This window comes from Panthera leo, chromosome C2, assembly GCF_018350215.1.
Source record: "Panthera leo isolate Ple1 chromosome C2, P.leo_Ple1_pat1.1, whole genome shotgun sequence".
Taxonomy (NCBI): domain Eukaryota; kingdom Metazoa; phylum Chordata; class Mammalia; order Carnivora; family Felidae; genus Panthera; species Panthera leo.
In genome coordinates, this window is record NC_056687.1 from 141,615,954 (window position 1) to 141,640,810 (window position 24,857).

General features: G+C 50.5%; 1 protein-coding gene across 6 annotated transcripts in view; it reads left to right on the forward strand.

Annotated features, from left to right (window-relative positions):
• The window catches only part of RARB (retinoic acid receptor beta), a 402,464-nt gene that overhangs the window by 357,318 nt on the left and 20,289 nt on the right, over positions 1–24,857 (forward strand). For all 6 annotated transcript variants that reach the window (XR_006192982.1, XM_042903065.1, XM_042903068.1 and 3 more), the window contains exon 4: positions 16,748–16,908. Coding sequence is in view for 5 of the 6 variants with exons in the window: in XM_042903065.1 (XP_042758999.1) it covers positions 16,748–16,908 (161 nt within the window). In the remaining variant the exon portion in view is untranslated. The remainder of the gene's footprint in view (positions 1–16,747; positions 16,909–24,857) is intronic.

A 24,857-nucleotide genomic window follows, 5' to 3' on the forward strand; every position in this document is an offset into this window, starting at 1 on the left:
TGACATATAAAAACGGAAACCTTACGAAGGAGGCTGTGCAAAGTGTGTTTCACTTGATGAATTTTATGAAACACATGAAAGGCAACAGTGCTTAAATATTTAAAAATTTTACTCGTAGGGAGATAATACTTTTCTGCCATCTTTCGTGGTTTTTTTCTAGGACAGACTTAGATAAATAAAACAGAACTCTGTTGGTTGCAATCTACAGACTTTGCTGGCTGTCCGAACTCTTACTGACTTTGCGTTGGATGGGAGCCTTCAGGGCCGAGGGTGGCCTTTGCCTCCGGTGCCCAAGCGCACCCTTCAACATCCCAGGAGGATGACAGGCATGGTGGCAGGTAGCTTTTCTTTAGAGAATTCCCAGAATCTTTACATCTTCCCCCCAGGTCTGCGTGCATTCGATTTAGCTCTTTGTGAGGTTCCTTTTTTGACTCAGCTGCCTTCTAGAACAGCAGCACGTAATACAAGGACTTTGGAAAATCTGTGAGTACTTATCGAAGAAGAATTAGAATTTGGGAAGGAGAATATCACTGGATGTGACTGTAACCTGGCAGGTTTGGAGGCCAAACTTTTTATGAGGCTTGGCGAGAATTGAAATGTTCTCGTGTCTCCAGAACACCTCGCACTACCACAGCCTCAGGTCCTTGGGTCTCTGTGCGTTCCCAGGATCTTGCTCCTGCTTTCCCCTCAGCCTGGAATGTTCTTCGTCTGCCCCTCAGCTCAGATCTTCCTTCTCATGGGAAGATTTTCTCTGGCTACCCTCCCCTCTCCATCCCCCGTTGGGTGGAAGCCAGTATTACTCATCTCGGTTTCACCATTGCCCTTACTGCTCTGGAGCATAATAACCCGTCATTCTGTGTGTGGTTGAGTGAGGAGCATCTGAATGTCCCCAGAACCAGGGGTCTGGAAACACTTCAGGCCATTATCAGGGCAAAGGAGGGGGGCGTTTCTAGAAGAAAATGTCTATGGGGCACGGGTGCGTTGCTGGGCAGAAAGAACAATGGACACTTGCTATGTTGCCTGATAACTGAAATCGAATAAGAAAGCAAACGTGGGAGAGAGTGGGTATTAAAATGGTTTTTTTTTTTAAGTATACTTTCTTCCCTAATTGGGATTTATTGCACAAACAACTTCTTAACAATCAAGGACATTTTCTAAAGTATGGGACTGCAAAGTACATTCAGCGTTCTATATCCAAATCTGGCCTCCAGCTGGTTTTGGGAATAGAAAGTTCCTTTGGAACACAGCCATGCTCCTCACTGACATACAGCCCCGCCTCCTCGTGCCCTACAGTGGCACAGTGGTTGCAGCAGGGGCTCTAAGGCCTGCGGAACCTCCTACCCGTTGACTACCTGGCATCTTAGAGAAAAAGCTTGCCATCCCTGGTCTAGACTGGGACTTCATCAGGGAACCACATGGCCTCCTTCGCCATCAACATCTCCAGCAGCTGTCACGGTGCCAGGCATAGGGTGGCATAGGTTCCCTGTATAGATATGAGTGAAATTATTGAATGAATGAACAAGCAGATTGACCAATATCTATTCTAGCTCGCGTCCCGAGTGTATGCGAGAAGCTCTCAGCCCCGGAACGTGCGATCCTTTCTGCTCCTAGCCACCCACATTACTGCATTACTACATCTTTCTCCCTGCTCATCAAAGTGGCCTCTCCTGCCCACGCTTCCTTACACAACTTCCGCTGTCCCTTCTCCCCCCCTTCATGATTTTCCTTCCCGATACTTGTCATTATCGGACATTATATCGTATATTCCATTGACGGCCTTCTCCAAGAAGAAAATAAACTCCAAGAAGCCAAGAACGTTGCTTTGTCCACTGTTCCATCCCCGGCACCTGGAACAGTGCCTGGAACATAATGGGCACCCGGTAAATATTTTTAAATTAACGACCACATTTAGAATTGACGGCAGGTACCCCAGGGCTCCCTAGTGTTGCTCCCCTGGTTTCTTGGATGGGAGCTGTCTTCCTGATAGATCCCAAACGCTGCCTTGTACTGATGGCCACACCCCAACATATGGATTAGTAACAAATAGGTGGCCACGGGTGGGAGGTGGGAATCTTCCACCACTTCCTCGCTTTCTGTTTTAGGCACTGCTTTCCCCTCCCTGCTGAGCCCTGAAGGCCGTGTCTACCTTAGAAGGCATGGGCAGATGTCTTTTTGATTAAAAGGAGAGAAAAGCATGTTCTGGGTGTGGGTGTTAAGGGAAGGGCAGAGGGAAGTGAATTGTGCAGGTCTGGCAGGAACGTTGTGTGTTATTTCTTGGACTTCTTGCATTTTTTTTTTTTTTTTGACCCTTCGGCTGAAGCGTTCCCAGGACGAAGACTTGGTTCTCTGTTCATGTCAGGCATCCAAGTACGCAGAAGATGGGGAAGATGGCTTTATTTCTTTTCCAGACGACTCTCTGGAGAAATAAATACCTGTGAATTAACGTGGTGTAGGCCAGAAAGAGGATTTTTGTGAACTAAATAGCATTTTCACGATCCTTCACAGATGAGGACAATTTGGGATGATTTATTTATATTGAGAAACTGATAAGTTCACTCAAGGGAAGGCTAAGTTGGCTCCAATCTGGCCGACGCTTCACATGCTGAGATGGACTGGGGGGGGGGGGGGAGCCGTGGCGTATTTCTGCTGTTTCATTTTTAACGTTTTCCTTGAGAGTGGCCTGAGAGTGACCTCTCACTAGGGTTCGTGGCAGCCAAGGCCAAGTAGGAAAATTCCTTAATTATAGTCCTCGTTACATTCTTGGTAACACGAATCTTTTTAGAAAGCCAACCAGCTCAGGAATTATTCTGTGAGCAGTGTATGGTTTGGAGTTAGAATGGTGTTTGAATTCTAGCCCTGTCGGTGACTGGCCGTGTGACAGTTAAGGCACACAGGCACCGAGAATTCCGCACGTCACGTTCCTCTTTCTTTGTCCCCTCGTCATTCTCCAAACCCGAAACCAGCTGGCCACCCCTTTCCCCTTCCCACCGCTTGTCACCCCACATCCCTTACCCTGACCCTTCCCCATAGTCCCTCCCTGGCTCAGACAGCCCTCTTCTTGCGCTTGGAACATCTAGCGGCCACCTCAGAGCTCTCTCCCTCCCCGGTCATTTCTTCACCGAGAACAGAGCGACCTTCCTAAAAAGGCAAGTCTGATCATATCACTGCCATTGTCACCCCAAACGAACCTAAAACCCAAGCCATCTTCCAGCCTTGGCTTACCTAAAGCTTCCTCTTCCTTCCGTTCTCTGCGTAGACCTGAGGGAATGCATCTTCCAAGATCTTCCTGCTCCGTGCTGCCCTTCCAGTGGGCCTCTACAAATGAACAATTTCACATTCCCCCGGAAATTCGTACAGCTTTTCATGTTTGTAAACGTGGATGCTTCTACTGACCTCCCTTACAGGTTTGATTATAGAAAAACAAGTTTTCAAGTGCCTGGACTCAAGGGTATTTCCCAGGTTGAGTTTTGAAGGGCTTTCTCTGGCCTCCTCCTAACCCTCCCCGCCCCCAGTCTGCCTTCCGCCCTCGTGGCCCTGCTATAAATGTTCTCTTGAAAGTCGTCGCTTTCTCCATTGCCAAAACCAGTGAACTTTGCTTCCTCTTCTTTCTTTCTGACTGTCAGCCACAGTGGACGCTTGGCCAGGCTGCTGCCGCTTTGGATCCTTTTCTCCGTGGAAATCCATTTCCATGATTTTTTTAGCATCCCAGTTTTCCTGCCCGCTGTTCATCTGCCTCCATCATCGTGTCCTGTTCCCTTTCCCACCAACCGCTGGCACTTCCCAAGGCCCAGTTCCTGAGCCTCATTTTTCCCTTCCTCTCTCTCCCGTTGCTTACCTCCCTCATGACCTCGATGGTCCTCCTAAGATTTCGGCTCCTAAATGATCTAACTTCACACCTGTCCTCTGGCCTGATCCATAGAGCCATCGCTTCCCGGATTTGCCATCTCAGTTTCTGGTTCCCTCCCGTTAAGCCAGACTCATTACCTTCCTGCCCCACACTGGATTCCTTATTCCCCATCAGCTTCCCCAGTTTCCTTTTATTTGGGATGCCATCCATATCCCAGTTCCAGCGTTAAAAGGCTTTTTCTTCACCCCCCACATTGAACCCATTACCTAGCCCGACGTATGTTTCCATTGCAGGGTTTCCTAAATATCTAGATGTAGATTAGATATATATATATCTAATTTTTTCTCCCCACCAATCTTCATTCTACGCTTGTTCCTCTACGCACACCAGCCACCCTGCTCTCCTTCAAACCTGATGCAGACATTCCAGGGAGCATTTCCTCATATCCCCCACGTCCAGAATGTTCTTCCCACCTCTTTCTGCTTCCCCACTGAGACCCATCCTTTGAAGGCCATCAGAAATCAACTTCTCTCATATAACTGTGTTCTGTCCCATGCTCAGGCCTTTCCCAGAGTGTTCTCTTCATCAAGAGTGGCTCCTGCCCCTTCAAGCCTTATTCCTTCATTGACTATTTGTTGAGTGTCCTTGGAAAAGACACGGCACTAGGGACACGAGAATGAATAAGACCTAGGATACTCCTATAGGGCACTCAGCTCAGTATTCCTCTACCCTGTGATATTTTTCGTGACTCCCACAGACTGAACTGTCAGCTCCCTCATCTGTGGATCTGAATACCATCTTACAACGTACACCGTAGGTTTCGTATTCCTGTTGCTTCAGTCAGTGAATTAATATTCTGGCATGTAACTCATTGCATGATAGTTATTTGTTTAGGTGACTCTCTTTTACTAGAATGTGAATCTCTTAAAAATACTCAGTAGCTATTTGAACAGATGAAAAGCTAAATAAACAGAGGAACACATGGGTGGCTGGGTGGATAAACAGATGAAAGGTTAGACCAATGGATGAATAAATGGATAGACCAATGGAGGAAAAAAATGGGGAGGGAGGGCTAAATGATGAACACATAGATGAATAGCTGAATGGATGGACAGATGCATAGATGATGAAAAGATGAACTGGATAAATGGATGGATGGATGGATGGATGGATGGATGGATGGACAGATGGATGGATGTGTGAAAACAAACCTATAGTTAAGAGAGACTGCAGTGGTAACCCTCCCATCCATTGTAAGAATACCTTTTAAAATAACTTTGAGAGCTAAGGTAACCTCCAAAAACATTAACAGTAAATTTAAATTAATTCAAAAGTTTTCATGTAATGATCTTTTTAAACCGAATTGACTAGCTATATTTTTTCTTCTTTTTCACCTTAAAAAATTATTTAAATCCAAGTTAGCTAACATCTAGTGTAATAATGGTTTTAGGAGTAGAATTTAAGTGATTCATCACTTACATATAACCCCCAGTGTCATAGGAAAGGAAGTTCTGGTTAATTGACTAATCATATCCAACAGGAGGCTAGCATGTATCTCATATGTGGATGGCCAATTCTCTAAAAATTAAAATCCATAGAATGCCTTTAGAACAACAGCTGCACTGAACAATACTCATTTGGTGATTCTGAAAACCTTAGAATCCTTAGAGCTTCAAGGATACCAGTGAGAATCACTTAGGGTTATATAAGCTGGCATAAATCATTTAAATGCCTTAAGGTGAGAGTTTTTCATTTTAACTAGGTATGTAACATCCACCCATTCATATGTAGACCCTTGCTCTGGTGACTTGGGTTTCCGAAATTGATTTGACAACACGTAGGCCCTTCTCTGCAGCGGTATCCTAAAGAGGGTATTGGGCACACATCAGCAAACATGCAGACATTTGTCTCTCTCTCGGATACCTCACTGACACACGGATGGTGTAGGCAGAGATTCATCAGGTGTGTCAGGCAGTATCTGGAAAAGTTGGAGCCCAAGGAGATGAACGTGGCCGCATCTGTTTACTAAGTCAAGTTCACATGGAAGTTCCTGCCATGGAGATGAACCCACTGAAAGTTTAAAAATCGCTCAGCTTACCTATCCTCCACCCTCCCCTTAGTCTCCAGTTACGTGGGCCCCAGGCTGGAGCACTGGTCTTACCTTGGATGAAAATTCTTTCCTCCCTCCCTCCCTTATTTCTTCCTTCCTGATTTTCATTATCGCTTTCTCTTTCCTTTCTCTACTGCTGTCTTACATTTCACATTTGAAAGTAGTCCACGTATATTAAACCCTCATCGTCTGTATTATGTATCTTCTACATTTCATTTGAGAAATAAAGCATACTTTATTTGACTTCGAATTTTCAGTAGCTCCAGGACTCAATAAACATTTGGTGAATAAGAAATCAGTGTAGGGCTCCCACTATTTTAGTACATATTACAGAGTGTTGCAATTATTTGCACATCTAAATATATATAAGAATTCTGTGTGTGATGGAAAAGAAAGAATGTCCCCATTTTTCAGATGAGGAAACTGAGGCTTCGGAACACTTAGGGACGATCCTGAGTTTGCACAGGCAATAAATGATGGACTAAAATGCAAAACTTTGGAATTTGACCCTCGTCCTTCCCACCTGGCAGTTGTACCTTTCCTGTTTATTTAAAACCCATAGAGAACAATTTCATAATTTCTGTATGTTGTAACAGATACGGGCAGGATCTTGAACCTTGTGTTGGAGGAATAACAAATTGTCTTCTTCCTCGCCTTAACCACTGAATAAAAGCAACCGTTGATTCAGACATACCAGGGGGCAAAAGCATACGTGGGTATGTGCTACAGTCGCCATAAACACACTCTTTACTGACGCTGTATCAGTTAGCTATTGCTGTATAACATACTACCCCAAAGCTCAGTGGCTTGAAACAATAAGCGTTTATTATTGCTTATAAAACTGTTGATCAGCTGGGTGGTCCTTCTGGGTCCACCGGGCTCTCTCGTGAGACTGGTCGGCTTCAGATAGGGTAGGCAATTCTGCTCATCTTCTCTGAATGCTCTCCCAGATTTATGGGCAGGTTGGCTCTAGATTGATCTCATATGGTCTTAGCTGGACTAATTGGGCTCTCCTCCGCACGGTCTCTCATTTTCCAGCAGGTTAGCCCAGGCTTGTTCATACACAGTGATGACGTTCTCAGAGGGGCAGGCAGAAGTGTGCGAGATCTTTTGGAAATGGTATAATATTACTTCCACTGCATCCTGTTGGTTAAAGTGATTCACAAGCCACCCCAGATACGTGGGCTCTGGAGTTGTCTCCACCTCTTGATGGGAAAGGCTGCAAAGACAATGCAAACGGGGTGAATTAGGGCCACGTTTGCAGTCAAACCACCATGCAAACATGGCTCCCCTTTCCAGGCACCCCCCATCTGATGCTCCCGTTCTGCAGGGTATGTCAAAGGGTCATACTCCCCAAGAGAAATTACTGAGCCTTCTCAGAGCTTTCTCCAGGCTAAATGCCTCATTTCTGTTTTTAAAAAAATGTTTTGGGGCACCTGGGTGGCTCAGTCGATTGAGCGTCCGACTTCGGCTCAGGTCATGATCTCACAGTCTGTGAGTTTGGGTTCCACGTCGGGCTCTGTGCGGACAGCTCAGAGCCTGGAGCCTGCTTCAGATTCTGTGTCTCCCTCTCTCTCTGCCCCTCCCCCGCTCATGCTCTGTCTCTCTCTCTGTCAAAAATAAATAAACGTTAAAAAAAATAAATTAAAAAAAATAAAAATTAAAAAAAATGTTTTAAGAGGGAAAATATAACAGTGTCAAGGAGGGGTGCCTGAGTGTCTCAGTCGGTTAAGCGTCCAACTTTGTCTCAGTTTATGATGTCACAGTTCAGGGGTTCAAGCCCCACCTCGGGCTCTTTGCTGACAGCTCAGAGCCTGGCACCTGCTTTGGATTCTGTGTATCCCTCTTCTCTTCCCTTCCCCCACTCATGCTCATTCTCTCTCTCTCAAAAATGAATAAATGTTAAAAAGAATGAAAAAAAAAAAAGAATGTCAAGGAGACTACAATTCGTTTTCTGAAAATTGGGTTTAGAGAACAGTAGGAATAAAAATTTTGACCATTAGAATTTATCATGATAGATATTGTTGTTTAATATTTGGAAGCACGTAATTTGCCATGATACAGGTTTATCTGGAAAGTCTTCTGAGAAATTTCTTTTTGTCATCCCCCTCCTTCCAGTCACATACTGCTTTGAAAGGCAGTCCATGGGCCTGGATCTCTGTTCATCATTTACCCTAGATGTATGGATCCTTACTCTAAGACGGTTGATTCCTGAATCTGACACTGCCCGCATTTTTACAAAGAAGTTACAGTTAAAAAAAAAAAAAAAATGCACCAGTCTTTCAGATACAAGAGGGCAGGTTGAACTCAACAGAGTGAACTTCAGCTTGATATAACAAAGAACTTCCTGCCCACGAGTATGGCTTATGGGAACAGATACTGAACTCTCCTTTTTGTAAACTGGAGATATTTAAAAAGAACATGAATTGATCATGCCATAGGTGTGAGGGTTTACTTACTCCTGAGTAAGACACAGAGGGCGACAACCTCAGTGTCTTAAATTTCCATTAAAAAAAATTTTTTTTAATGTTTATTTTTGAAGGAGAGAGAGACGGAGCGTGAGTGGGGGAGGGGAAGAGAGAGAGGGAGACACAGAATCGGAAGCAGGCTCCAGACTCTGAGCCATCAGCACAGAGCCCGATGCGGGGCTCAAACCCACGAACTGTGAGATCATGACCTGAGCCGAAGTTGGACGCTTAACCGACTGAGCCACCCAGGCGCCCCTTAAATTTCCATTAAAAAAAAAAAAATTTAGTGTTTATTTATTTTTGAGAGAGAGAGAGACAGAGCACTCTCTCTGAGAGAGAGAGAGACAGGGGAGGGGCAGAGAGAGAGAGAGAGGGAGACAGAGAGTCCAAAGCAGGCCCTAGGCTCTGAGCTGTCAGCACAGAGCCCAACGCTGGGCTGGAACTCACAAACCCCCAGATCATGACCTGAGCTGAAGTCAGACCCTTAACCGACTAAGCCATGCAGGCACCCCTTAAATTTCCATTTCTTAATGTTCAGTTTTATACCATCAGTTAAGACCTTCCTCTCAGCCCTTGTCATGTGGGATGGTTCTGCCACAAGCCCAAAGCCAAGGGCACATCTGCCTCCCGCAGACAGGATTTGGTCACTGAGAGTAGCCCATTGCCGTCCAGGGGAACGTGCAGAGAAGCTCCACTAATTATGAAGGAAGGTGTCTCAGAGGCACTTCGCACCTTCTCACCTGCTCATTGTCAAAGCTCCCGCTTTTATACCTCATGCAGGAATGTTTTATTGTCCCTGGAGTTGAACTTAGGATGTTTCCTATGGTTCGTACAAGACTCTTGTCCGAAGGAAAGGATCTGTCACTTGTAACAGAGCTTTAAACTCTTGCCTTGCAAGGATGCCCACCACATGGGGCCTGCCTGGAAAGGAATATGGCCAGGGCAGGGCTGGGCAGGGCTGGCCACGGCAGGCCAGACACAGGAGGAAGAAAGGATTTGGAAATGGAAGACAAAGGGGAGGCTCTCGACTCGAGAGGAGGTAAAATCTCCATCTCTACAAGCGACCAGGGAGAGGAAACGGTGTTTCAAATGGTTTTAAAAATTTTATTAGTATAATATTCCACTTTAACCAGAAAGAGCTATTTGGCATTTGGTACATCGTGATATTTCAGAGATTTTCCGTAAGTGCTTTGAATAACTTTAAGAAGCTGGGCTAGGCTGGTAGATCCTTGTTAAACTCCGAGAATGCTATGTCCAGACTGCTTCTCTTATGACTTGCATATTTAATATTCTATAAAAATTCTAAGTATGCTCCCCTGCTCCGTCACTGGCACTGTGAACAGCCAGGCCATCCCTTAACATGTTGCACTTGTGGGGGGCCGGGGTGGGGGGCACATCGCCTTTCCAAGTCCCCACCCACGTGCTGCTGCCTCCCAGGTTGGAGCCCTGCAATCACAGTATTCACTTAACAGATACTCTGGTGCCCCGCCCTCAGTCTGGTCCCAAAGGCCTGTGTCCCTGGGTGTGGGGGATGGGAGGGGACTTCCTCGTAGCCTCATTCACTAACCTCCTTTCTCTGTATCTGCGCAAACTTCGACTAGTGCGTACGTGGTTAAGTGCTGTGTTAGGTGCAGGACACGGTCTCCACCTCTAAGGAGATTCTGATCTTGAGGAGTATTCACTCGCCCAACTCCGGCCACCTTTACCGTGGGACCTACTGCGCTCCACGTTTGAGCACCAACCCCCACACCCCGAAATAATGGGAAAAGGCTGTCTTTGTTAGTCCTACATCCATCTGCCTTCAGATCCATTGGTTTACGGTTCATCTACATAATTAATTCAGAAAAATTATTTTTAAACTCAACTCTCTTTTTGTGGTTTTCTTTTAAGTGTGTGGGTGTGTTAGTTACAGGCTCTCCCCCATGCACAGCAACCAGATAGCTCACATCACCAACTGTGACCCGTTGTTTCTGTAGTTAGCAAGGTGAAGACTCCAGATGAACGAATCCCAGACTTTAATATTCGAACAAGAATAAACAGACCGTTACGCTTCCTTTGCTACACTGAACATAGAGAACGTTATGGGCAAAAGCGCCGTCGACTGCATTTTCCTTTTTCTCTTTCTTTCTTTATTTTTGACGTCATGGAATCTTTAGTGAAGCGTTGTTTTCATCTCTTCCTGAATCCAAGTGAAATCCACATCTTTTGCATGTTTCCCGCATTACGTTTTTATTGGGTGCGTGGAAATCAATATTCTAGATACATGCACAAGTGCACACATTAAAATGAACATGACTTCATTTATTTCCATGATTAGACATTCAAATAAAAGTGCTGGGGTGTCTGTTTTCATATTCATAGGTCGAGATCCGTACATCAGAGGTATTTGTATAAGTGACACTTTTATTACGTTCATTTCATTTGCAATATGATAGTGGATCATAAATATGTTACTTTTACGCCACCAAGTCTGATTTGTGGCGCCTGGCCCTCACAAGGAGAATACTTGATATTTTATGGAGCACCTTGCGTTCCAAGAAGCGCTTTGCAGACATCAGGCCCGGCTCGCCCAGGTGTGTAAATCATACTCGTGACCCTTCGGGTGCCCCACCTGCTTTGTCAGCCTGCTGGCTCTGGCCGCGGTGGCTCGAGTGGTTCTTGAATGCCCCGCGGGCCCCGACGTGGAGATGAGACCTCTGATTTCTGGAAGGAAGAGGCTCGGGTGAGCTCTTGTTGCACACAGAGCAGACTCCACATTTAGTCACATGCTCACCTTGTCCCTCACAGAACAGTTTTTGAGCCCCCACTGTGGGCCAGACACTGTTTTCGGCCCTCGGGAGACAGAGACAAAATGTGACCTTGGCCATCCAGATATTCAGACCGGGAGGGGATGGCCCTGTGAGACGGTAATTGGCCCCCACCTTGAGATAGGGGCTCCGACACAGAGGCGACGGTGTGTGCCCCCACCATCCCACTGCCCGTGCCTGTGGGATGCACTGTGCCTGAAAGCCGTCAGTCAACCCTCGGATCCATCACAGGTATACGGGTGCCCGTGGCAGCCAGCATCCCTTCCGTGGGAGTGGAGGGAGAGGCCAGCCACCAACGTCACAGGCGGCCTTTGGGGCTGAGCATCAGTTGTACAGCCCGGACTCCCTAGGCTCCCACCTCCCTTCCCATCCCTCCCCTCAACTCGCTCTCCCCTTTCCCCAGCATCAGCCTCCCCATCCTGGATCAGAGCCCCTTGTCCCTACACACACACACACACACACACACACACACACACACACACACCCACACACCAGTGATACACATGCACCATCCTTCATGGCACCATGTGGCAGAACTGGGAATGTGTATGACATGACCAAACACAGTGGTTAAGAATGAGGACTCTGGGGGCGCCTGGGGGGCTCAGTCAGTGGAGCGTCCGACTTCAGCTCAGGTCATGATCTCGCGGTCTGTGAGTTCAAGCCCCGCGTTGGGCTCTATGCTGACAGCTCGGAGCCTGGAGCCTGCTTCGGATTCTGTGTCTTCCTCTCTCTCTCTCTGCCCCTCTCCCGCTCATGCTCTGTCTCTCTCTCTCTGTCAAAAATAAATAAACGTTAAAAAAAAAAAGAATGAGGACTCTGATGCCAGGTTGTCTGAGTTCAGATCCCCACTACATCATTTCTAAAATGCATGGCCTTGGGCAGGCTGCTTAGCTTTCTGTGCCTCAGTTGTCTCATCTGCAAAATAGGCATGATAATTGTAGGGATCGGGTTGTCGTATGGCCTAATGATGAGTAGAAGGCTTTGGGGAGTGCCCCATAGCTGCTAGGGTAGCTGTAATTAACACTTTCAACACTGTACGAATTCTCCAGGATGAGTCGCGGTAGGTATCCCAACAGCGATGCCCTGTTCTCGTTATTATTGTTGCTGTTGCTGTCGGATGATGAATGTCTGGCTCTCACCGTAAGTGAGCTCCGTGGTAGCAGGAACCATCTGTGTGGCTCCACTGTCATTTCCTCCCTGCAGCAGATGGTACCTACTAGATGCTCAGACAACATTTGAATGAATGAATGGCCAGAAAACGAAGAAATGAGCCCATCTGTTCATTTGGGGCCGCTACCATGTGGCTTCTGGAGAAGCGTCACTGCCACTTGCAGCCGCGGACCTCGTGAGAAAGCCCACAGATCCTCAGTGTTCGGGCCCACCATTTCCACGTGGAAGGGCCTTGAGTTCTTCTTCCTGTATGGCCAGGCCGTATGAGCCTTGATGGTAGACTGGCCGTCCCACCTAGCGGATGTCCGTGCACCTCTGGGAGGGCGCCGCTGCCTTCGGGGAAGCTCTGAGAGGGGCTGAATCCCCCGGGATGATGATGAAGCCGGTGTCTGTACCAGGTCCCTGGCCCCCTGCAGCGCCTGTATCACCCCCTGCCCCATACTGCCCCGGATGCTGCTGACCACGAGTCCCCCGAAACTGGACGAAGCCACCGTCCCCAAGCCCTCGTGGCGTCCCGTGTACTGCATCGCCTCCTTGATTCTGGTGGCTCTTGGCAGCCATCCCCATGCGTGGCCCAGATCCCACATCTGCAGTCCACAGCAGTTTAAAACCATTGAGCAAAGCAGTTGTTGAAGCCATGTGTTTACGAGACACCTCCATCAACTTATGAACCTTTCCGTGATTGGAGCATCGTTACCAGCGGGTCATTGCGTCTTGCAGTTGGAGAGGAGTACCCGAGAGTCCCAGTAGCCCTTTGGTCATGGAGATTGGGGCGTCATTACCAGGGGGTCATTGCGTCTTGCTGTTGGAGAGGAGTACCCAAGAGTCCCAGTAGCCCTTCGGTCATGGAGACAGTAGGAAGGCCACTCCGCCTTGGGAGGGCAGGGAGCTGACTGGAAGGGAGCCTGTGGTGTTACACACTGGTCCCCTGGCAGTCAGTCAGCTGGTGAGAGTGCTCTGAGTTTGGGCCTCAAAGCCCAGAAGATGGAGCTCTGGCTTTACAGCTTGTTATTTTTGCAAATGGCGGGTGCTGTGTGAGTCTGAGTGCCCCTGGTGCCCTGCTACAGCTCACCAGGGTCCCCTTCCCACCTGACCTCACCTCTCACTTTCGGGCTTGGTACAGATGATCCGTGGGGGCAGCTCACGGAGTGCCCCCCCCCACCTCCCAGGTAACCTCCAGGGCTGTCTTTCCTCGCATGCGTTTTCCAGGTGATGGTCCAGGGGGCTGTGGGTGGATGGGGGACGGTGAAGCAGAATGCGGAGAAGCACAGATCCTTCTCAAGGTCCTACAGACTCGCCTGGGGATGCGATCATGGGTAATTATGTGTGTGTGGTTCCTCTGTCTGCTTTTGTGTCTATTCCACTGAAATCTTGGCTCGACTGCTTTCAAAGAGGGTGATCTTGGGCCTCAAGCTTCTGAGAGTGTAGAGATGGAATTTTAATGCCTACCTCACCCGGTTCACTGTGGAATTCAGTGAAGTAGAATTCTTGAATTGCTTAAGGCGGTGGCTCGCCCTTGCTAAGCAGTCAAAAAGTGGCATTACCGTCACTGCTGTGTTAGGTGGTCAGAGGTCGCCATCTTGGCTTCTGATTCCAGTCACAGCAGTTAGTGACTTGTGGCCTCCCTCAGGGGGCTGGGGTGTTTTTTCCTTATTTTAAGGTATAATTCACAGAGCGTAGCATTCATCATTTTGAAGTATGTGGTTCAGTGGTTTGTAGTATACTCACAAGGTTGGACAGCCATTCCCACTACCTAATTCCAGAACATTCACATATCCCTAAAAAGAAAATCCCGTTAGCAGTCAGTGCTGATCTTCCATGAGCCCCAGCCCTCAGCAACCACCGATCTGCCTCCTGCCTACCAGTTTGCTTTCTCTGTCCCTCTCGTATAAATAGAACCACACAACATGCGGCCTTTCGTGACTGGCTTCTTTCGTGGAGCATAATGTTGTCAGGGCTCATCCACGTTGTAACGTGGGTCTGTACTTCACTCCTTCGTGGCCAAAGATATTCCACTGTGTGGATGCGCCACGGCCGTTTATCCATTCGTCAGGTGATGGACATGGGGGTTGTTTCCACCGCGGGGCTGTTTATGGGAAGGGCTGCTGTGAACATTGGTGTACAGGTTTTGCATGAACGCTTATTTTCTGTTCCCTTGGGTGGACCCAGGAATGGGATTGCTGGATCGTGTGGCAACTCTTTAGCTTCTCAAGGGACTGCCAGACTGCTTCCCTTAGAGCTCTGTTTTGGAAGGACCCTCACTGCTCATGTAGGGCTCTTGTGTTAGCAAATGACGAGGGTCACGGGCAGGGGTCAGGAAAGCCCGCTCACCTGCACGGAGAGCCCGTGGTGCTCACACACAAGGCGTCAGGCCCCAGCCTCCCCTCACAGACCCAGACTCCGTCCTTGAGGAGAGCCGTGGGGGCGTCTCGGCTGCCGTGTGCTACCCCCTTCCTCACGGTCCCTCCTTTGCTGACCGTATCCTTTGCTTTCTAACTGCTTTAAACCATATGCTGTCCTCCCCCTGCGTCCCACACCTGCTAGGAATGGTCTGGGCACTTGGCCAGTCTACACTGAAAAGTAATACATTTGAGGCTGAGTTACTTCACACTGTCGTTACCACTCACCTTAATCTGGAAATGTTCTGAGCCAAAGAACAGTGTCATTTCAGAGTCCTGGGGGAGGAAAATCCTCTGGAGAGGTATTGTTTTCTTCTCAAACGTGTCCGCTCCCTTAAGAGTGAGTGAGTCCAAGTGAAGAAAGAACTTGTCAACTGTGTAAACATTCTTCAGTCTCTCTGACACTCAGTTTCTTCATCTGTAAGATGAGTTTAAAATCACCTCCCTGATCAGGGGATTAAGTGAGATGCTGCGGACACGGTTCCCAGTACAATGCTTAAGATGCTCGAGAAATGTGAATATTCGCCCCGGCTGCCCTCCCTCCAGGTCAGGAGTAAGTGACTTATACAGACACTGGGATCCTTCGGTACCGTTCACGCACTCCCTCCCCATCCCCATCTGTTTCCTTCCGCCTTGCTGTGCTCCCCAGCTCCCCAGGCCTTCATTTCAGTCTGCCCCATACGGGGCCTCGGGATCCTCACCGTGTAGACCCAGGGAGCCGCCAGTTCTCAGATCACCCCGGGTGCTCTCAGGGAGGCAACACAAGCCAAATCCTCTTAGGGCAGATCGGATTATGACCTGGGTCATTTTGCAGCACAGATTCGCAGGTCATGGCGGTGGCATACACGGCCAGGTGGTGTCCAGCCTGGCCACCCCCGGGTCCCCGGGGAATGGAGACGCCCCGGAGGGGCTTGCGCGGTCTGGTTTCACCTGTTGGCCTCCCTGGGTTGCGGTTCCCTTCCCCGGGAGATCCTAGCCCGAGGCCAGAGCTTTGCGTTACACTCGGGTTTGAAGTCATCTGAGAGCTCTGTGCTGCGAGGGGAAGCGTGGGTTTCCACAGCCCCGGGTCCTGGGACTCGACTCATCCTGGCGTCACGCTCAGCTGCGAAAGTGCTGAGGCAAAGACCGCACCTGCCGAGGGGTCAGTGGGCCAGACGAGATGTCGAGTGGAGCGGCTATAGACGAATAAGCAAATGAGTGGACCAATCGTTTTTCAGGCCAGGGGCCCACAACGCATAGATTATTGTTTTAAAATAACTTTTTTTAACAATAAGTGATTATAAACATTGTATTTAAATATTATATACGATGTATACAATATGTAATACATTAATACAGTATTTGCAAATAATAATAAAAGATTATGTGATGAATACCAAAAGTCTAGGAAGCAGAAAAGCACGAAGGGACAAAAATCACCATCCCATCACCTTTGAGATGAATCTCTTCAAAAGGGTCCGTTCATTCAGGAAACTAAAAGACAATAACAACAACAAAAACAAACCAGAAGGCTTAGCTAGGAATCACGAATCATGATGCAACAAGGCTTTTTGTTCAGCAACGTGTCTCCCGGGCCTGAGTGGTTCCCTCGGAGCCTCTGGAACTGGGTGGGAGGGAATGGGGAGGCATTTGGAAAAATCCATCTTTTGAGGACTAGTCCGCATAGAAAGTTCTGTCCAAACAAACTGAGGCTCTCAGCCTTTTGGGCGATCCAAAGTAACTCTTTAAGAATTACTTGGCAGGTGCACACGCAGACAAACCTTCCCCTCTGCCTGGCCCTTCTGGCCGCCAAGCCTCTCATCTTGGGAGATGTGTTCATGGCACCTTTTCCCACTGTTCCTGTTCCAAGTGTCAAGTGAGTCCAGGCAGCGTCGGGAGATGGAAGCTTGCAGCACAGGCCCGGCCGTTAATGACCCCTGGTTTGCCTTCTGTCTCATTTCCAGCTGTCAGGAATGATAGGAACAAGAAAAAGAAGGAGCCTTCGAAGCAGGAATGCACGGAAAGCTATGAGATGACGGCTGAGCTGGACGATCTCACAGAGAAGATCCGAAAAGCCCACCAGGAAACCTTCCCATCACTCTGCCAGCTGGGTAAATACACCACGGTAAGAGACGCTTCCGGCCGAGGCTGCTGGGAGGGTAGGTGCGGGCCCTTGCATGCGTGTTGGCTCCCACCTTCCCTCTCCCCTTGCATGGAGGGCCCGTCCACCCAGATTCAGCCCAGACCATGTAGGTGGGCGGAGTGGGGCTACGCAGTGGCCGCCTCCCTTCGTGTGGTGGCCTCGGCACAGTCACTGAGAAGGCTGGGTGTTTCCTCCCATCCAGTCACACGAGCATGCGTGCACCCAGGAAACACAGACTGAGCACTTACTGTGTGCAGGCCGTGTGCAAGGCACTGGCGACATGAGTGACCAAGATAAGGTCGCTCCTCGAGGGGACACACAGCCTGGTGAAGGAGACAAGGGAAACCGGTGAGGTGTTGCAGCCGTCATGACAGACGCCTGTACAGAGCCCGGGGGGGCACGTGGAGGGGGCACGGGGCCGTCTTTTAAAAACCTACCTCCAGCTGTGAAGTCCAGCCAACGTTAAGGGGCCCTCCCCTGGGCCGCGGTCTGGCTTGAGAGAGGGTGTCAGCCCCCTAAGCCAGGGCTGGGGAAAGCACAGGCGTGACTCCTCCTCGGGGAGGCGGGAGCGCACGCCGTGACCCCAGAGCTGTGCCGGAAATGGCTGTCACTGCGCGTAGACATGAAGACAAGGCAGGAGGGGGAGGATGTGGGATCAAGGGTGGGTGACGTATATTGACGGGTCTGGGATATGTCACTGAAGACCCATGAGCTACTTCCATTTTGTTAAGCTGGTTTTTGCATGTATTATGTTCACTGAGATCAATTCCCAGTGCATGGCACGTAATAGGCACTCAATAAGTTATTTGTTGAATGAATGAGTGAATGAACGAATGAATATAACTAGAATGCTGTTCTGGCCTCCTTAAGTAGCTTACGTTGCTTGCCTAAGATGCTGGTAAATGTATATTTTTAGAAATCCAATTATCTGCGGCGCCTGGGTGGCGCAGTCGGAGAAGAGGCCGACTTTGGATTCCGGTTCAGGTCATGATCTCACGGTTGTGAGTTCGAGCCCCACATCGGGCTCGGTGCTGACAGTGTGGAGTCTGCTTGGGATTCTCTCTTTTCCTCTCTCTCTGCCCTTCCGCCCACCTGAAAAATAAACATGCAAAAGAATTTTTTTAAACCCAGTTATAGCCTTTGCTGGTTGGGTGACTGGCACGCCGGGAAGAGAAGAGCGTGAAAGGTCCCGAACGTAAAGAGGAAACGGTGATGCAGAAAGACCAGGAACAGTGAGCGCAGGGGCTGCGAAGCCGCTTTGGGGAGCTTGCGGGCGTGCCTTTGAGGGTGTGGTCACCGCTTTTCCTGTAAAACGGGAATGGTAACCGGAAGCAGGCGCAGAGGGTTTGCCATGAGATCAGTCCAAGGACGCGTCGGGCGGCTTCTCGGGTGCACGCGCGGCTGCCCGGCGGGTGGCCGCAGTTAGGCCGGGCCACACCGAAGTCTCTGGCTCAGGGGGCGCCGGACGGACCCAGAGGGGTGCTCCCCAGACCTCAGCGTGCTCACTTCTGAGGCACCTGGCTGTCTTGCTGATGGGCAGGTTCCGGTCCAACAGGTTCAGCGTCGCGATGGGGGCCGCTGGGGCGTTTCAGGCACGGCTGCAGACCACACTCTGCCTGGCAGAGGCCGTGAGCCAGACTCTGAGTAGCAAGACCCAGGAGGACTCGGGGGCCCACCCAGGCCCTTGGTGTCAAGGAGGAGAGACGTTTGGGGTGCTTCACCCACCGATGCGTAAAGCTGTTGACCTGCCCTCCCGGGCCCAGGGAAGGGCCTGATTCAGCGGACAGGCCCCCACCGAGCTTGGGGAACGGCATCCTAGCCCAGAGCAGACCCAGAGCAGGACAAGGCTGGACGCCATAAAGGAGCTTTTCTTTTAAACCGAGAGGTAAAGTAGGCCCGTGGACCAAGAGGTGGCACAGGGTGACTCATCAAGAGCAAGGATGCTCGAACCAGATGAACGTGGCTTCACTCCTGCTCAGCCACCGATCGGCCATGCGACTATGTGCAAGTTATTAACTTCTCTGGGCCTCATTTTTCCCATCTGTGGAATGGGGGATGATATAAAATGGTTAGAAAAATTCAATACTTCCTGAAAAGCTTCCGCAGTGGGACCCGTAAAAAAGCAGTGATGTGGCAGAAGCCACAGCCACCACGTATCCACTCACTGTGTGTGAACTGATGCTCCGGGCACCTGGTCCCATGCCAGGTGCTTCTGGCACTACGGAGAAGCAAGGTGATTCATTACCGGTGCCAAGGAGAGTATCACCTGTTCCTTTTAGAAATACTTCCAGGCACTGCCTGGGGCTTAGTATCAAGGTGCACGCATCCTGACCTCAGCAGCCAGGAAATCAACTGAGGATGGGCCCAGGGAAAGAACAGAAGGAGGTGAGGGGAAGGGCAAGACTAAATTGGGAGTGACTGGGAAGTGAGACAGAAATAGCCTTGCAGAGCCTTGAACGCTCAGAAATTTGTATTTTAGTTGGTAAATAATGGAAAAGAATAGACAGTTTGTCATCCAGGAGGCTTTATTGTTATCGCCATTAATACTACGGCTAATATTTATTGAGCATTTACTGTGTACCAGGGACCGTGCTAAATAAATATTAAATCTTTGACCCCTTATGGGGACATTGTGAAGTGGGTATGGTTGCTTCCATATTACAGATGAGTAGACTGAGATGAGAAAGCTAATTTACTTTCCCCGGGTCTCATAGCCAATAAGTGGGACTTGACTGTGAACAGCCTGAGTCCAGGGACAGCCCTTTTAACCATGCCGTACACAGGATATATGAAGAGGGCGGATGGCAAGGTAGAATGGCAGGAGGAACCACTGGGCATCTAGGTAAGAGGGGGCACCTGTTCTCAAGGAATAAATACACCGCGAACTCCGGAAAAGACAGAGTAAAAGAGAACAAAGTAGGGAGGGCTTTCTGGAAGTGGAGACTTTGGAGCCAGGTCATGAGGTGAGAGACATTTTCTGACAATATCCGGGATCATTTGCTACGATATTAGGGGTCTCTCCCTTCTGGCCCAGGCGGGATCCCTTAGTGTGGTCTAGGCCGCCCCCCAGGCCCTGACTCACCTGGTAACCCGATGAAATGGCGTCCACTCTACTCTGGAGGGAGGCTGGGCAAACACAAGGTGTAGCATTGCCTCTGCCTAGAACACATGCCCTGGCGTGGCCTGGCTTCCTAAAGGGCCTGGGACCAAAATGCTCCTTCGGGACAGACCTCCCTCTGATAGTCGGCATAGCTCCTTCCCACCCCAAAAGCCAGCCCGGGATTCTGGTCGGCCTCGGCCTCTACAACCTTCCCTTCCCCCGGGCCTCCCTCCAAACCCGGTAGCCTCTCCTTTTGGATTCTCTTTATACCACAGGTCTGGTTCTCCCTGTGTCCAGGCTAGTGAGGCTGCCTGCCCGGCCTTCCCAGAGAGCGCAGCAGGGGCTGGCAGGGCCCCAGCCCTCTCCCAGGGCTCACACTGCAAGTGCGACCCTCCCTGAAGGCTTGCTCTGGCTGCCGGAGCTGCTTGGCTCACGTGGGGCACTAACACCCCACCCAAGAACAAGTAGAAGCTGGTGGGTGAAGCCGTAGCTTCCTTGCCCCTGGGGAGGAGACCCCTTAGGTATTCTCTAAACCATTCCCCAGGGGTTCCCAGCAAGAGGAGCCCACGTGCCCACAGGGATGGTCTTCCTGGACCTCTTTCCCCTCCCCCCTCCTCCAGTGCTTCCTGAGACCTTTTCCCAGTAAGCTGCTTGCGTTCAGATCCTAGTCTCGGGGTCCGCTTTTGAAAGGCCCAAGGCAGGGAGCTTCCCTGACGGCCTCCGGGACCCCTCCCCATCCATCTGTCTTTGGTGAGACACCGTCCGTTCCCATCATCCTAAGCACTTTGTGGGGACTTTCTACACCTCTTTTGGATCCAACAGGGAAAGTGGAAATACACCTGTTTTCCCTCTCCGAGGGAACTTAACCACACGTAGGGCAGCCGACCTCCTTCCAGAAGCACGCTGCCCATTTGTAGAATCAAGTCTGCTTGGATACAGCCTCTCATCTGGCTTTTCTCTTTATTTCTACTCTCTGTACACAGATCTAGCTCAGTTTTTATTGTAAGCAGCTTCAGATCCTTTCTGGAAGTAGGTGGGGATATAAATAAATAACAGCAGCCATAACACATTCTCGGCAAGCTCTTAGTTCCGAGTTGAGCTTTTTTTTTTTTTTTTTTTTTTTTTTTTTTTTTATAAAGAGCTTTTTTTAGACAGGCAGTTGCTTCCACTGCGAGGAAACTTCCTGCCATCTTCACTAGCCTGGCATCCCTGTCAGATGCCTTTGGAATAAGTGGGCAGAGAGGAATTAAAAAGGCAGCTAGCCACCCACCGACAGACCTTTGAAAGAGTAGTTCCTTTTTCTTCTCGAATTAGGGTAGATTTGGGACAAATGGTCAGGCCCGAGGAGGCAGCAGAAATGGGTGGGGAGGCAGGAACATATGTCCCCCCACCCCCACCCTCCACACCCGGCCCGGGCAGGGCTCTGACCTCCAAGCTTCAGAACTAGTCTCCTTGGGAAGATTCCTAACCAGTGACCACCCCTCCAAAAACCAGGAGGAGTGGGAGGGGGATCCCAAGGGAAAGGTGGAAAACCGGGCAGGGGCTATTTATAGAGGAGTCTCCAAAACAGAATGAAGAAGCAAACCAGAGGAAGCGTCCTAGCTCTGAGGATATTCCCTCTGTTTCCATAGGTCCAAATCCAGGAACTGTGTCATTTGGGTTTTCGGGCTTCGTAGACCTACGGTCTTGCCTGTGCATGATCCACCAGAGGAGCCTCGGCCCCCTCCTCTGCAGAATCGGATTTGCACGGTGCCCGCCTCACGGGATTGCTGGGAAGGCTAGTGAAACAGCTGCTCCAGAGCACCCAGTGCAGGTTCTGGCGGAGAGAGGTGCGAAATGGGCATGTCTCCTCTGGATCCGGTGATGAACGCCGTGTGGAAATAAGCTGCCCTCCGCGGGGCTCGTGAGGTTGAGCTGTGGAGATCTAAGGAGCCCTTAATCGACTCGGAAAAGTGGCCACTAACCGAAACATTAAACAAAGCTCCAAAAGACTCCCCAGGAAACGAGTGCTTTAGAAAAGGAAGGGTATTGTAGGCGGTTCCGGCCATTTGCAGACTTGGCCTTCATTCTAGAAAACTGACCCTGGGATCAGCCCAAGTAGCAGGACCTGACGCTCAGGAGATCAGCCTCCCCTCCACCAGGAGAGACGCATGGTGGGGGCAGGGGGGGAGATGGGGGCATCTCGAGGCCCGAGTTCTAATCTCCGCTCTGCCACCTCCCAGTTGTCTGACCTTGAACGAGCTCTTATCTTTTGTGAGCCTGTTTTCTGCCAGTAAACATACCTGCCCTGTATCATGTACACTGTGCTTATATTTGCTGACACACATTGACTGTATCCCTACTGTATTCGTCTCCTAGGGCCTCCATAACAAAGTACCACCAACTGGGTGGCTTAAGCCAACAGAAATTCATTGTCTCACAGCTCTGGAAGCTGGGAGTCCAATATTAAGATGTCAGAAGGGCCATGCTCTCTCTGGCGGCTCTAGGGAAGAATCCTTCCTTGCCTCTTACAGCTTCTGCTGTTGAGGGCAATCCTTGGCACTCCTCGGCTTGTAGAAGCATTACTCCAATCCTCTGTCTTCACGCGGTCGTCCCCTGCCTCTGCGTTTTCATACCGTCCTCCCTCCGTGCACATCTGTCTCTGTCCGCATTTCCCATCATCACTGGTCAGACTAGATTGAGTCTGACCCAGCGACCTCATTTTGTAAGTTGATAACCTGCGTGGAGACCCCATTTCCAAATAAGGTCACATTCTGAAGTTACTGGTGTTAGGACCTCGACATATCTTTGCGGGGAGGGGGACACAGTTCAACCCAAAACACCTGCTGAGTGCGGAATTGGAGCGCACGGACAGTCACCCTTCCGTGCGTCCTGCTCTTCTGTGAAGTCTGGCTGAAAATCAAATGTTGGCACATGTTTTGTGAGCTTTTAGAAACCCCTGGCAGTACACATCACAAGTCTTTGGCTTTTAATGAAAAATGCCCTCTAGGCCCCGTGCTACATTTCCCTGGATCTTACCGCGCGGTGGGGAAAGGAAAAGACATTTCCGGTCAAGGGAACAGCATGAGCAGGGCCAGGCGTTTGGCAAAGAGAGGACTGGATGCAGAGCCGAAGGAGATCGGTCAGGGCTAGCTGGCGGGGCCCTTTGTGAGCTGGAATAAGGTGTGTGAGCATTGGCAACAGAGAGCCCAGTGGGGTTTCTGGACAGGAGAAGCAAGCCAAGAGGGTGAGCCCTGGCTGTTCCGTGCCTGGCCGGAACGCTTTGGCAGGTAAGCAGGGCAGAGCTTTGGTTCTCAGATATGTGCCCGGAGTTCCGGAAGCCATGAGTGGCCTTTCAGAGTAGCTGAGACCACCCCAAAATCGAGCAACTCCCGGACGTCCTCTGGAACACTGATTCATACTCTGGTATATTCCAAAGGCTATACCCCGACACTCCACCACAGTCCCCCCCGAATCTCTAAGATCACCAGCCGTGAAGGGGCTGCAGCCGTCCCGGGGCACCTCATGTGTTGGTCCCAGAATCTTAGGCAGGGAGGGTGCAGGAACACCCCTAAAACATTACCTTCAGGGATATCATGCTTGCTTCGAGGCAGACTTCCAAGAAACTCTTGGGGAGGCCCTGGGTTCGAGACCCTTGTTACTGCCCGCGGCCCGTTACTCAGAGCCCTGGCTACCCAGGGGCTGCTCCCTCCCCTGGTTGCTGGATGGCTGCCAAGCTGCCTCTCCCCACCTGTTGGAAGCGTCCGGGTCTAAGGAGAATGCCAAATGTGTGCTGAGGGCCTCTGTGCCTCCCTCCTCCCACTGACGGACACCCCCCAGCTGGTACATTCCTAAGGCCGTGTCGTCCTAGCGCCTAGATGCGTGTTTGCTGACCACAGAGAGATGCTGGCCTGGCACAGAATGCTGTCCTCATAATGATGCCACGGATCTTTCAGCCACCCGCTGGGAGCATCCGGCACCTCCAGCCAGGAGGGAGATGGCAAGTGCAGTAGCAGTCTCTAGAAGACAGCAAGGTCAGGCCAGGAGCAGAATACGAGGTGGCCCCGGAGCGAGGGGGTGGGCGATGTGGCGTGACGGCAGGGAGTGCCAACACTGCCTCGTGAGGCCCCTGTGCCCTCCGCCTGACCGCTGGGCGCCTTGCACAAGTGACCTGACTTCTCTGGGCCTCGGGCTCCACCCCGGCCACATGGGGCGAGAACAGCTCCCACTGGATGAGGGTGCGGGGAGGAGGAGAGGGAGCTGGTTGTGAAGCTCTGGGAACCGCGCCTGCCTCTGGGGGCTGTTGGGTGGGACATTGGGCCATGTGCCCTGGAGTGTGGAAGACAGGAGCGTCCTGCAAATACAGCTTGGGCCTCAGCCTGTCCCGTGGTCGACAGGCAGATTCAGGCCTAGGGAAAGGGGTGGGGGGGGGGGCACCCTAGCAGACGTGCCCAGCGTTCCCTGGGAGACTTACCTGTTTATTATGTGGAAGAGTTTGCATCTCCTCCTTGGCTAAAAAAGCAGCAACACGCAGCCTGTCTGAGCCGCCTCAGTATCCGAGAGCTGCCACAAACAGGACTTTAAGTCACTGGTGATTCCGTCCCCGTTCATGGGTCTCGTCCTGCAAGCAGCGGCAATCGGGACAGGGATCCCTCTGCGTGACAAAAATGGCCATATAATTGGATTTCATGGCGGGGTTGGGCTTTGCTGCTGCTAAAGACGGCCCTAGGGTGGCCCCTCCGTAGGGTCCCCGCCGCACAGCATTCTGGGAAGGCAGGCTGGGGCTCCCACCTGGAGACGGGCTTCCCCCCCACTGAGGAGGAGTGGGGGAGGGAGAGGGGGGACATGGGGG